Here is a 13,887-nt window from a genome sequence, read left to right on the forward strand (position 1 = left end):
AGTGACCATGGGTTAGGACCAACAGCTGCTGCCTTCGGGACCCCAGCAGTGCTCCACAGGAACCCAGGCACAGGCTCTGGAGTCAGACTGTTTGTGTTCGACTGTCTCCCACACTGGCAGGGTTCCTTCTTTTTTAAATATTTATCTGTATCTGAAGTAAATGGACATTTCGCCTGCATGTATACTGGTGTACGCTTGGTGCCTAAGGAGGCCAGAGGAACCTTCAGAAACCCTGGAACTGGAGTTAGAGCCATGGCTGCATGTGGGTGCTGGGACTCAAGCTTCAATCTTCTAGAAGAACAGCCCGAGTCCTCATCTGAGCAGCCATCTCTCCAGCCCCCACAAATATCTTCATTTTCTGGACTTAGTTGCTTCACTTACAAAATAGACATTATAGCAACATCCACTTCATGGTTTGTTGTAAGAATAACACATCCCATAAATTTATAATAAAGAACATCTTAACTTGAAGGCAAAAAAAAATTTTAAATGTCTTTATTTATTTATATAGGAAAGACTGTTACCTATTAAAAACAAATGTCCGTCAATTTGTTAAGCTTACCTGACAAAACATCATCTCTCTTTATCACATATTGACATGATACAGGGTGCAGATGTAAAAGTCAACTTAATAGACATCATTAAATAATCACACATACGCAGCCTTGGACAAATAGTTAAAGATACAGACTGATGTTAAAAGTGGGCATGTGGAGACTCCATGAACATCATGGCACTAACAGATTTGCTTAGATTGGTTCCGGTCAGCAAATTTGCTTTCTGTGAATCTTCAAATTCCCAATTCCAAATCTTCAAGCTCCCGGAGAAGGGCTGTCTCTTTTTGAATTTTCTCCAACTAGAAACATTTCAAACAATAAAGTTATTAAATAGAAAATAGTTGTTGGATATGTAACCTAACAGTATAAAGAACAAAATTTAGAGATGCAATATTCCTATACTTTATCAGATCCACTGGTAAACCCAGATTAGAAAGCAATTAACATGTTCCTGTTATGAATCAAGGCACAATGCATGGAGCTGTCATACTGTCTCTTCCAGTGAAGGATTTCCTGCATCTACTTGTGCTTAAAAGTACTGAAAACAGCCGGGCAGTGGTGGCGCATGCCTTTAATCCCAGCACTGGGGAGGCAGAGGCAGGCGGATCTCTGAGTTCCAGGCCAGCCTGGTCTACAGAGGAAGTTCCAAGACAGCCTCCAAAACAATACAGAGAAACCCTGTCTTGAAAAAAACGAAAGGAAGGAAGGAAGGAAGGAAGGAGAGAAAGAGGGAGGGAGGAAGGGAAAGAGGAAGGGAAGGAAGGAAGGAAGGAAGGAGAAAGGTGCTGAGAACAACAGGAGGAAAAAGGCAAGGGGGACGGTGTGAGGGACAGGAGGAAACGTGTTATTTACCTAACTATTGTCACTGCTTTTACAGTGACAGCATTAGGATACCCCTTAGGAACTGTACTCATTCACCAAGACCTAGGACTGAGCTTCTTCCCCTATCACAGACAAAACTTTTAAGGATATTAAAAAGAAAATTAAAAAGAATTTTGCAAACAGTTTCCCAGATAAGTTTTTCAGTTCTGTCCTTTTTTCCTGACTGAATGATTGCTTATACTAAATGCGGGTGGTGGGGGAATGGGGGTGCCAATGACTGAGCCCAAATGGAAAGTGAGGCCTTACCTGATTCTTCTCTAGCTGTTTCCCAGAGGCTGCCTGCTCTTTCAGTTGCTCTATTGCCTTTAGTTTCTGTGAAATCAAATGAGGAGGGAGAAAAAGTTACTTTCTAATGCAAATGACTTTATCAACAACAGCCATACTGCATTTCCTTCAAAGAAGGTCAGTTAAAAATGCTAAAATGGGGGAGGGGAAGGGAGGGAGAAGGAACTGGGATTTGTATGTAAAATAAGATTGTTTTAAAAATAATAAAAATAGCTGGGCAATGGTGGCATATGCCTTTAATCCCAGGCAGATCTCTGAGCTCGAGGCCAGCCTGGTCTACAAGAGCAAATTCCAGGACAGGCATCAAAGTACAGAGAAACCATGTCTCGAGAAACTTGCCACACACACACACACAAACAAAACACCATGGGATTGGACAAAATATGTTTTTGCAATGTTTTTCTTATTCTGTGTGTGGGTGTGCACACAGGCACCTAAGCCAAGCATACATGGAGGGGAGGAACACTCTGGAGCCTGGTTTCCCTCTCGTCACCTCTCGGTGAGGTCTGGGATCAGACTTGGGTTCTCAGGTTTGCCTAGCAGGTTTTTATGTGCAGGCGTGGATTCACAAGAACAAGACAGATTTCAGCATCCGTTTCAACATTCCACTGTGGCAGAAAACATCTCTGGACTTCAGTGAATCCTCACCCCAGGGCTGACCCACCACACCCTTAGTGTCTGTTCCTAGGTAACTCAAAAGGAGCCACTGAAAAGCGGAGGGAAGTGTTCAGGGCTGGGCAGAGCTCAGAGAGGAGCACTCGCTTAGCATGCCTGAGCTCTGATTTCAATCTCCAGCCCACAGAAAGGACAACAATAAAAAGCGACTTGCCTACACAGATGTCTGTGGTTCCTTATTACTTCAAAATTAACAATATAAGCAGTTTCAGTCACCAAAGCGTTTGTGAATGGAACTGAACTTGGGACCTCTTCTAAATTATAGTATTTTATGGAAGGAAAGCAACAATGAAACACATGCTAACCAAACTTAAATCCCGGTTAATTATGCAGCTCTCATGAACAAGCCTTCTAATGCACGTATCTATTTTTCATTCAGTCTCTCACCTTCTTTAGATTCTTAATTTTTTTGTCTACTTCTGGATCACCTGAAGCAGACTGGGTGATAGTGTTCCGTGGTTCACTCTGTGGGGTGGGAGCAGGAGCCAAATCACTTCTTGCTTCCTACAGGAAAAACAAATCTCAAGATTTATCTATTCTGTTTGTGGGTGAGACAGCGGAGTGGGTAAAGGTGCTGGCTGCCGGCCTGACGACCTGAGTTCAACTCCTGGGACCCACGTGGTGGAAGGAGACCTGACTCCCTCAAGTGCCACAGCACGTGTGGTCAGAGGACAACCTGTAGGCATTGATTCCTTCCCTCCACTGTGTGGTCCCAGGGGTCAAACTTGAATCTGACCTATTAAAACACATTTCTAGAGATGTGTGGATAGAGATAGACAGACAGACAGACAGACAATACTAACTATATAGTATACACACACACACACACATGTATGTAACATACTAACTGTGGAAAGGAACTTCAAATTTTAGAATATAATGCAACTCTAACTTTTGAAATTACATTATCGGGCCATCGAGATGGCTCAGAGTAGGTAAAGATGCTTGTTGCTATTGGGCGTTGGTGGTGCACACCTTTAATTCCAGCACTCAGAAGGCAGAGGCAGGCGGATCTCTGTGAGTTCAAGGCCAGCCTAGTCTACAGAGCTAGTGCCAGAACAGTCAGAACTGTTGAAACACTTCCTCCAAGGAGGGGAGGAAGGAAACATGTGCCTTCAGGAAACATGCTATACAATCTCACTGCCAACTCAGGTTTCAAGATCAGGTCTACTTTCTTCAGAGTTTTCTTTTCATCATTTTAGATTCCCATATTAAAGGTTTGGTTCCCAAGGTACTGCTACTAAGAGGAAGTGGGCCTAATGGAAGGGTTCAGGCTACTTGGGGAAGGCTCTTGGAGAACCAGAGGGACCCCAGTCCCTGTCTCTTTCTCTCTGTGTCCTGGGTCATATCAACAGTTTTGCTCCACAACAGGTTTCCATCATGATATGTTATATGCCACATCCCAAGAACAGGGCCAATCTATCATGGACACAACCTCAGAAACTGTATTACGAGGAGATGAAGATGCAGGTCGGACGCAGATAGCCGCCTGTCAGCTGCAAAGCCCTGGATTCAGTCCCTAGCACCACTAAAAGCAGATAGTGGTGCACACTTATCCCAACAGTCAGGAGGGAATAAGACACAGAGGAACACACTTATCCCAACAGTCAGGAGGGAAATAAGACACAGAGGAACACACTTATCCCAACAGTCAGGAGGGAATAAGACACAGAGGAACACACTTATCCCAACAGTCAGGAGGGAATAAGACACAGAGGAACACACTTATCCCAACAGTCAGGAGGGAACTAAGACACAGAGGAACACACTTATCCCCAACAGTCAGGAGGGAATAAGGAAGGAAGATCATGACTTCAAGGCTAGCCCTGAACTACAAGACAGGAACCTGTTACAAAACCACACAAACAAAATCCCAGCTACCCCACCATAGCGAAAGATGTTAACAGTTACCACTATATAGATACAGATACTAATTCACAGGGAGGCACACAAGAAGGCTGCCTGCTATTTATATCTAATACCAAGTACATCTTCTCACATCACAACCACATTTTCAGGAATACCATCGTTAGACTTAGGGGTTCAAGTTAGATCAGCAGTTTTTGACTTGGTTTGGAAGATCTCAGCAAACAAAAAAATACCTGTTTGGCAGCTCTTTTAGCTTCGTGCTTCCTTTGATTTTTAAGGGCTGTTTTTGATAGTGGCTTGTCACCTCCTGGATGTGGTTTCATATTCTGGGGAGGTTCATCTTCATGCTAAGGGAAATGTAAAACAAGCACTTCTGAAATGGAGTTCAGGGTTTGAAAAGCATAGGCAATAGCAAATTAAGTACCTTTACTAGTACAGGACGATTTTATCAGAATTATTTAAGAAAACTGGCAAAGAACATTACAAATCTGTTCCTAGAACATAGTTAAGTAAGGGCCTCCCTATTAGCTGATATGTATCTACTAGTTAAATAAGCCCAGGCAAGATTCACTTTTGGTCTATAGAAACAATGAAATTTGTCTCAGGAATGCTAGACATGTAGTTCTTATGCAACTGAGTAAAAACTGCTTCTCTGGGGTCTTTTTGGTGTGAATAATACCATTAGGAAGCAGTGACCTCATTTGTTTTCTTCACAACAAGAATCAGGTTACAGCCCTTTACTGGGAAAGTCCGACGTTGAAAGGCTAAGCATTGTTGAAACAGACTAATGGGATTTGAGAGGCTTTAAGAATGTTTTAGTCACGTAAGAAGGGTGTTTTCTTTTTATGCAAGCCAGGAACAGGATAAGAAGTTTCATTCTTTGAAAGTGTTCTCTAATTCTCGGGGCATCTTATTACTAGTTTATTCAGCCCCTTTGAAATGAACATTCCTAGTTGTTGGCTAGGGTACAGCTTCACTTTTCTAACACCCTGAAGAACACGGAGCTCACACTCAGATGTCCTTTACTATTAATCACTTCACAGAAACTCAGACCACTGAGCAATGCTCTCCTGAGCTCTGAAATACAGTCTGAAAGTCCATGTGAATCTAACCAACCCTCAGGAAAGGTGAGGAACTAATGGTAAGAGGACAATAAATGTTTTTACAAAACAACAGTGTGTGTGGTAGTTTGAAGAATGGCCCCACAGGCTCATGTTGAACGCTTAGTCATCAGGGAAGAGCACTCCTTGGGAAGGACTAGGAGGAGTGGCCTTATTGTTGAAGAAAGTGTGTTGCTGGGGTGGGCTTTGAGATTTCAGAAGCCCAAGCCAGGCCAAGTGTCTCTGTTGGTGTCTGCCTCCGCCTCTCTCTTCCGGCTGCCTGAGGATCCTTCTCCAGCACGTGTCTGCGCACTGCTATGCTTCCTGCCATGACAATAAGGGACTAAACTGCTGAAACCGTAAGCCAGACGCAATTAAATGCTTTCTTTTGAAAGAGTTGCTATGGCCAAGGTGTCCCTTCACACCAATAGAACACCAACTAAGACAGTATTTTAAAAACTGAGATAATTTCATATATCTATTCAGATGCATTGTGTCTTCAAAAATCAGTAACTGGCAAACTGGACCAACGATCACCTAAGGAAATGAACTGGACCAACGATCACCTAAGGAAATGAACTGGACCATGATCACCTAAGGAAATGAACTGGACCATGATCACCTAAGGAAATGAACTGGACCATGATCACCTAAGGAAATGAACTGGACCATGATCACCTAAGGAAAATGAACTGGACCATGATCACCTAAGGAAATGAACTGGACCGACGATCACCTAAGGAAATGAACTGCTGCTGAACAGCTAGCTGCTCATGGTTTCCTCCTGCTCATTACTGCCCTATGTCATCAGCCTTACCTAATCAGCATCTGAATTGAAGTCCTGGACCCATAAAGCTAATGTATCATGTTGAGTTATCTTTCCCAGAAATTAAAGTGTGATGCAAACAACAGACCATTGCCACTGCTCTAAGTCACCCGTCATAAACACATGGCAAGACCTTACTGCTGAAGACATTGCACACTTTGGCCGTAGGACATAAGAGAAATCAATCTCAAACTGATCAGGAAGTTTCCTCCCTGCTGGCTAACATTCATGGTACCAGACAGCGCTGTGCAGACTGCTGGGTAGAAAGACATCAATGGTCTTCCTAGTAGGTATGGTGCAATATTGACCTTCCAGGCAAGATGTGCCTACTGCTGCAACAGTGATTAGATTTGAGGCTTGTTCTACATGCTGCCTACTGTACATCCTGGTCAAAAGTCCTGATATTAGTATTTTGCTAAATAGCCATGGTGTCAAATTGCCTTCTAAACATTTATATTTATACCCACACACCTGAGCTGCTTTCAACCCTGGTCAGAGAAATCTCCTTTTTCTGGCTAAAGTGCTGAGAAAGCCCCAAAGAGGAGAAGGTATCACCCCCAGCTTGTCCCCAAGGCTCAGGCAGCACTTCAGAAGAGGACTTGAAAGCTGGAGGATGGGGAGGCGTGCCGAACAAGGCTGACTTCTGGTTAGGACATGGACACTGCACTCAGGAACTCACAGCAGCTGGGGTAACCCGCACAACCTCAAGGCAGGCAAACCCTGACAGATCGGATGGATGATTTCTAGGCTACAGCCCTTACCGAAGAATTGCTGGTGAGTGACAGTTGTCAGGGAAGCAGAAGCATGGTTTTTAAGGACATGGCCACCGGTAGCCTCCCTTTTGCCAACAGATGGTCCCACACCCATGCATGTATGGATAGTACTAAATGGCATAGAGGGCTATTTTTAAAAAAAGACATGAATTTTAGAGGGAAACATGAGGGTAGTTGGGTGGGGAGATAGAGCAAAGATATGATATTTCACTGCGTGTGTGTGAAATTCAGTAAAAAAATGTTTTAAAACTGTAAGTCCCTTTAAATTAACTGTTTACCCAGCTTATTATATATATCACATATATAACATATATATATGTATATATACATACATACATATATTGTATGAGCTGCTCAGCATCTACATTTTCTGTGGGCCTTAGAGAACTCTGTGGAGTATATTCTAAGTTGATACTAAGCAACTCAAGCAATGAGGGAAAGTCCACAGAGTTTCACACAAAATCACTTTCCTCTGTGCTACTACTTACCAGCTTAGAATTGGTGGCGGGCTTATTTCTTAAGGCTGGAGGTCTATACGCTGTTGCAGGTTTAGGTTCCTCACTAGGTACTTCACTTGGAACTGCTTGGTACATTATTGTTTTTGCTGGAAATACTCCATCCAAAAATGGCTGCCAAGAGACCTGCCATAATTCTCCGTTTGATGGCACATCATACTTATGCAAGATGGAGCCGGTGTAGTGCCAGACCTTATACCCGTTATTAACACGCAACCTGGGGGCACATGTGGCTGTTAAAATATGCTCACCATCTGGACACCAGGCAAAGTATGTAGAATCGGAGGCCACTGGTTTAGAAATCAGTTTGTAGTTTTTAACATCCCATACTTCCATTTGTCCTCGAAGATTTCCAAATCCAGCCAGTACTAATATATGTCCATGAGGGCTATAGAAGGCTGCATTGCGAGGACCAGTCCCAAAGTCAAAAACAGGATCACACTTCAGGTTGAAAACCGTTGCTTTCGCAGGCATAAAACCATAAACGGCACAAAACTCAGTAGAGCTAGAATTCCAAACCACATCATAAATTGGGCCATTTTTTGCTAGAAAAAGAATATAAGATACAAATCAACAGTAAAAAACTTATATAAATATTACAAGATACAAACATATGTAACTCAGAAGCATGTCAAACATCTTTTCAAACTTCAAAAATTAAATATTCTTATGGGATATGAGTATTAATACATAGTCATATATTTAAGAACTCCCAGAGTTTTAGTATCTTAAACACTTTGGTAATATGGGCTCATGGAAGCCAACATAGACTTACAGTAATACTTTATTACTAGAAATAAAAGAGTTTTATTGAGGTTTTGCTAGGATATCCATGCTAGTCAAATTCCTGAATCCAGATGACCCTCCTAGCTCCAAATGCTAGAATGCAGCAACAGGTGCAGACTACTATGTCCAGCAACAGGCTTTTGTTTTTTTGGAATGAATAATATCAGCACATTGCCATACAATATATAAATGCAAACAATATAAAAACACATGCCACAAAAAAATGTATTTATCAAAGCAACCCATTTCATTTCTCGACAATCCTTTTACAGAGTATTTTCTTGAAATGAAGCATCTTCTCTAAAGACAAAAAAATGACAAGGTTCTAAGCTTTTGTTATTTCATTTAGTATCGTATTTTGGAGACTTTTCTACGTGATCACATAAAAATCCGCCTCTCCCTCTGCCTCTGAGTCCGTTTCTCCGTGTGTAGACAGGCATGTAGGAGCGCGGCTGCGAGGTTAATAACCTGGCATCGCACCCTCACTGCGCTTCAGTGTTCTGTGAGGCGGCCGCACCCCCGGGGGACAGGAGTCTCCTCCCATTCACACCACAGCAGTTATTTTTACCTTTCCCACCTGTTAGGTTAAACCTGTGACTTAGGGTTATTTCCATTTGTCTGATTACTGTTCTCTTCTAACAAAAGCAATTTCGTTTGTTTTCTGGTAGGAAAACTTTCTGTACCATTCCCATTTTTCTTTCCCGTTATTGAAGCATTTAGGTAACTTGGGAAATTAAGAAAGCTTACCTTTTCTTATGGCCTTACATCACTCGTCTGCTTTTTATCCTTTGTTATTTTGGGGTTTTTTTTTTCTTCTTTTTTTTTGGCTGGGGGAACAGTTGGGACGGGGTCTCTTGTAATTCAAGCTAGACTGGAACTCACTATGTTAGTGAAGATGACCTTGAGTCTCTGGCCCACCTCCATCTTCTAAATATTGGGTTAAAGGCATTCATTACTATCCTCAACCTTGTCAGATTAACAAAACAAAAACTTCTATTTAGCTAAGTTAATAGATTCTTCTAGCAGAAACCTATAATTTTTTTATACATTACAAATCTATAATATTTTTCCTCTTAGGATTTTTGTCTTGCTTAGAAAATGCTTTTTTCAATTCTAAGATTAGAAAAGGGTTTTCTCATGTTTTCTTTTTTAAGAGTTCCTCTGAAGTTTTGCATATAATTTTGAGAGCCAAGTGGAATTTATTTTGGTAAAATGAAATAACAATTTTATGATCCAAATGATCAGTCAATTTTTTTTCTTTCTTTTTTTCTTCCCGTTTCTATAGCATATTTATTCCTGCCCTACTTAATTTGTGCATGTGGACATATTTTCCCTTAATGCAACAACTTACTTATACATCTATCTTTCAAGAAAAAAAATTTTCTTAGTTTGTTTTACATGGCATTGTTAAGAAAGTCAAGTTAACAGAGACCCTGTCTCGAAAAAAAAAAAAAAAGTCAAGTTAATGGATTTGAAAGTTTTATTGAATTCTAAAAACTTGCTTTTACGACCTGCCTGCATAGCTGTGTATGACCACACTTGTGACGCCCCAGAGGGGATTCTGCCACTTCCTTCCTCCCTCAACACTGACACATAGAGCAGTGGTTGTTACTTGGCAACCATAAAGGGGAAGATCAGCCAATTTTTTAAAGAACCACAAATTAAATACTATTCATTGTTTTTGCTTTACTTGTTTGGTTTTTTGTTTTTCAGAAAAGATAAGGGTTCTCTTTGTAGTCCTGGTTGTCTTAGAGCTCACTTTGTAGACCAGGCTGTCCTTTAACTCACAGAGATCTTCTTGCCTCTGCCTCCCAAATGTTGGGGTTAAAGGCATGCATCACCACTACTTGGCTTTACTGTTAAGTCTGAATTTTATCATACACTAGTATCTACAAATACACAGATCTATTTCTAGATACTTTTATTTTACACACACATTACTTTTCCATAGGCCAAATCCAAATACTCTTATTACATTTTAGCATCGTGTAGTATCAGAATTTCCCACGTCCTCCTAATAGTTTTCAAAATACTCTTATGTGTTCTTTTTATTACCACATTTCAGACCAGTTTATCTAATTTAAAAAAGCCCTGATTGGCATGAAAATGTTAAATTTTAGGTTAACTATGAGAGAGATGCTATCATTTATAAAAGTTTATTTATTAAAATTTAGAGTTTATCTGAGGCTTTTAAGCTGGTATGTCTTACTATGTTTGGATGGCTGTTGTCTATCCTGTGACTTCATTTATACCCAGACACAAACTCAGTGTCACCTTCTCTAGATCTGCCATACTTGCTTGGTATTTCAGTCTCTGTCTAACTCTTATTTCAAGGGGAGTATAGATATATTGGAGGGGAAAGTGTGAAATATTTCCTCTACTGACACATGTTCAATTCAAAGTAAAAAAATTAGGGAGCTGACAGAAGTTGAAATCTATTATTTTGGGCTGGAGAGTCGACTCAGCAGTTAAGAGTGACTTCTTCTCTTGTGGAGAAGCAGAGTTCAACGCCAGCACCCACTGGCAGCTCCCAACCAACCTTAACTCCAGCTGCAGGGGATCCCGTGCCCTCTTCTGACCTTCTTGGGCTATAGGTATGCAGTGTGCAGACACACTCAAGACCCATAAGATAGTAAGATACAAAGCCTAAGAAAACGTTTAGTAAAGTTGCTTTAGTGATCCAAGCGAGAGTGAACTGGCGCCGCTGCTGGACTTCCCTCTCATCTGCAGCTCTCGCTAAAGCTGCTCCAGCCACTTGCTGGAGTAGTGAGTGCTCACAGAGTTGCTCAGAGGCTCCGCCCCTGCTCGGTGCTGGCAGGCAGGCACACTGGCTGGTGTCTGTCAAAGTCGGCTGAGAAACGCCATCATGGAATTCGGTTTTACCCATGATGATGACGGACTCAGGTCCCTGCTGGGCAGTGCGAAGCTACTGCTGCTCGCTGCAGCCCCTGGCTTCCACTCTTAGCAGAATGAATCGCAGCCCAGGTTCGGCCAGACCCTCGAGGTTCCAGAGGGTCACTGGGTCTACTGTGCTGGAACGAGAGTTGGCTGCTGGCTGCTGAGTTATTTTTGTGGTTTATTAAAATTTCTTTCCTTTTCCTCTTCATTTTGATGGACACAATTTCAAGGCGCCCAAGAGGCACCCAGATAGATGCAAACAGAACCCCTACAGGGGCCTAGGGTCCGCAGGGTTCACTTCCAACAACAACTGAGCCCACAGTGACGTCTTGAAAAGGCCAGGTCCACTTTAGTTTTTATTTTGTTCCCCACCTGCTCCTCTTAAAAAATTGGTTTCATGGTGAAAGGCAGAAGCAGCGCTGTGTGTCCAGCCTGGCCAGGGCCACCTGCTGCTCATCTGCAGAGCCTGGTCGCTGTCGGGTCCCAACCAGCCCCGGCTTCCCTTGACACAGTACAGTTAGAGACTCTAATTTAAACCGTTGTTCCACAGACACACCCCTGCCTCCTCCTAATAAAGGCTCATTTCACCTTGTGGGAAAAAAATATAATTTAGACTGTGCTGGCCCATGTCTTTAATTGCAGCACTCTGGGAAGGCAGAGGCAGGCGGATCTCTGTGAGTTCAAGGCCCTGAGAGTTACAGAACAGCCAAGCTGTTACACAGAGAAGCCCTGAATCAAGAATTTAAGTTGTATTACCTTCATGGTGTACGTGTGTGCGCGTGCGTGTCTGTGTCTGTCTGTGTGTGTGCATGTGCGTGTGCGTGTGCATGTGTGTGTGTGTGTGTGTGTGTGTGTGTGTGTGTGTGTGTGTGTGTGATTTTAACCACAGGACAACTGTTAGGGTGTGCATGTACTCACGTAACTGGACTACAGCACTCTCTCCATTTGTTGTCTGTGTCTGTGTGTGTGTGCGTGCATGTGCGTCTGTGTGTGCGTGTCTGTGTGCGTGCGTGTCTGTGTGCGTGTGTGTGTGTGTGTGTGTGTGTGTGTGTGTGTGTGTGATTTTAACCACAGGACAACTGTTAGGGTGTGCATGTACTCACGTAATTGGACTACAGCACTCTCTCCATTTGTTGCAATGTAGTGCAGGGTTTGTTCTCCATAGTAGGACGCTCCTGTCTTGTCAACATCTGTACTAGCTATTACCAGCACAGCAGTAGCTGTAACAGTGAAACAGTATTCAATTAGATTCAAAATCCAGTTAATCTACATATTCCTTTATATATATGAATGCCAAAATTAATATTCGATAACAAAAATGAACAATTATTCATCATACCTTTTTTATTCCACAGCATTGTAACCTTGTCAGCTTTGAAGAAGCTTTTGTTGGCCAGCGCTGCCTGAGGTCCAGCAAAGTTGGGGTACTGATATAATCTAACAAATGAAGGTGCCCCTTTACTTCCTGGGACATAGACTGCCACCTAAGACACACATGCATAAGTCATGACTTAATTCTTATAAGCAAAAGAGCTGAGATGGATGTTCTCAGAATTACTTTTAAAAAAGAGAAAAGACTCAAGTTCTATATAAATAAATAAAAACAGGAATTACCTTATAAGGTTGGCTTCCAGGTGATAAATTAAAGTCATTAACCTTTTGCAGATGTAATTTATTTGCAATTGTGTCTAAAAAAGAGGAAATGGGTTAGAGATTGATGTGTTTTACATCAAACTCTGAATTCACTATAAAAGGTTATGGTTAACTACAAACTATTCACTGTAGTTTCGTGTGGATGAAGCAGAGCATTCCAGACAGAAATAGGCTTGAACCACATTAACCCATTTACTGGGAGTATAAACTTGGGCAAGTACGAAGATGACTCTAATTATGCCACCTACTTCCCAGGGATTGATTGTAAAAACACAATGCCAAGCACATGGTATATGCTCCAATAAATGCCAATCTTTATATTAAAGAATTCATAGACCCCATTAGATGGGAAAGACTAGCCTCGGCTTGCTAGTGTACAATGTACATATAGAAATTCTATGACAAATACAAATAAGAGTGCTGACACTGATTACCCTATCTTCATCAATGAAAATCCATGTTAATATGTAATAGTATTACCCTAGTTAATGGGATAAATAAATCAATAATATTTAGAATGATTCTGACCCTATAATGCCACTGAGGAAAAGAAAACTATATATTAGATTAGGGATAGCTTGTGGTTGAGCACTTGGCTACCATGTATGAAAACCTGGAAAAGAATCTTAGCACTGAAGACAAACAAAAACCTTTGAAAACTATTTAAAGTAAGTAAAGTTCTTTAGTCTTTCCATACTAAAATTGTTGTTTTCGAAGAAGTGAACTTCATTGTTAACGTTTCGCGCACAAATAATTTCATCATCTGACCAGGAAGGACACCTACGCCAAAAGAAAGAAAATTGGGAAAAGGTAAAACCATGTTAAAAAGCTATGATGGTATTTAAGATAAAACATGTTATGTCTGTATAAACAGTTTAATAATAATCTTATTAAATGGTATGTCTTTAAAAATATATTGTTCCCTTCTTTTTAAAAACTAATAGAGATAGTATTATACTATAAACCCTTTAGAATAATTTATCTTCAAAGTAAACTCTAGAGAAACAAATGCGTACAGTGGCATTAGCAACACTGTGAAGCTACCCTGTTCTGGATGGGGCGATGACA

General features: G+C 41.5%; 1 protein-coding gene across 4 annotated transcripts in view; it reads right to left on the bottom strand.

The window, feature by feature from the left end:
• Positions 1-479: 479 nt before the first annotated feature.
• The window catches only part of Eif2a (eukaryotic translation initiation factor 2A), a 31,107-nt gene continuing 17,699 nt past the window's right edge, over positions 480-13,887 (bottom strand). For all 4 annotated transcript variants that reach the window (XM_021231709.2, XM_005077906.4, XM_040754397.1 and 1 more), the window contains 9 exons: positions 13,517-13,599; positions 12,781-12,854; positions 12,506-12,650; positions 12,270-12,386; positions 7,456-8,027; positions 4,502-4,615; positions 2,787-2,903; positions 1,686-1,751; positions 480-856 (listed from right to left, as the gene is read on the bottom strand). In XM_021231709.2, coding sequence (XP_021087368.1) covers positions 791-856; positions 1,686-1,751; positions 2,787-2,903; positions 4,502-4,615; positions 7,456-8,027; positions 12,270-12,386; positions 12,506-12,650; positions 12,781-12,854; positions 13,517-13,599 — 1,354 coding nt within the window. In that variant the 3' untranslated portion in view covers positions 480-790. The remainder of the gene's footprint in view (positions 857-1,685; positions 1,752-2,786; positions 2,904-4,501; positions 4,616-7,455; positions 8,028-12,269; positions 12,387-12,505; positions 12,651-12,780; positions 12,855-13,516; positions 13,600-13,887) is intronic.

Source organism: Mesocricetus auratus, unplaced genomic scaffold (genome assembly GCF_017639785.1).
Source record: "Mesocricetus auratus isolate SY011 unplaced genomic scaffold, BCM_Maur_2.0 Super-Scaffold_100011, whole genome shotgun sequence".
In the NCBI taxonomy this organism is placed as follows: Eukaryota; Metazoa; Chordata; class Mammalia; order Rodentia; family Cricetidae; genus Mesocricetus; species Mesocricetus auratus.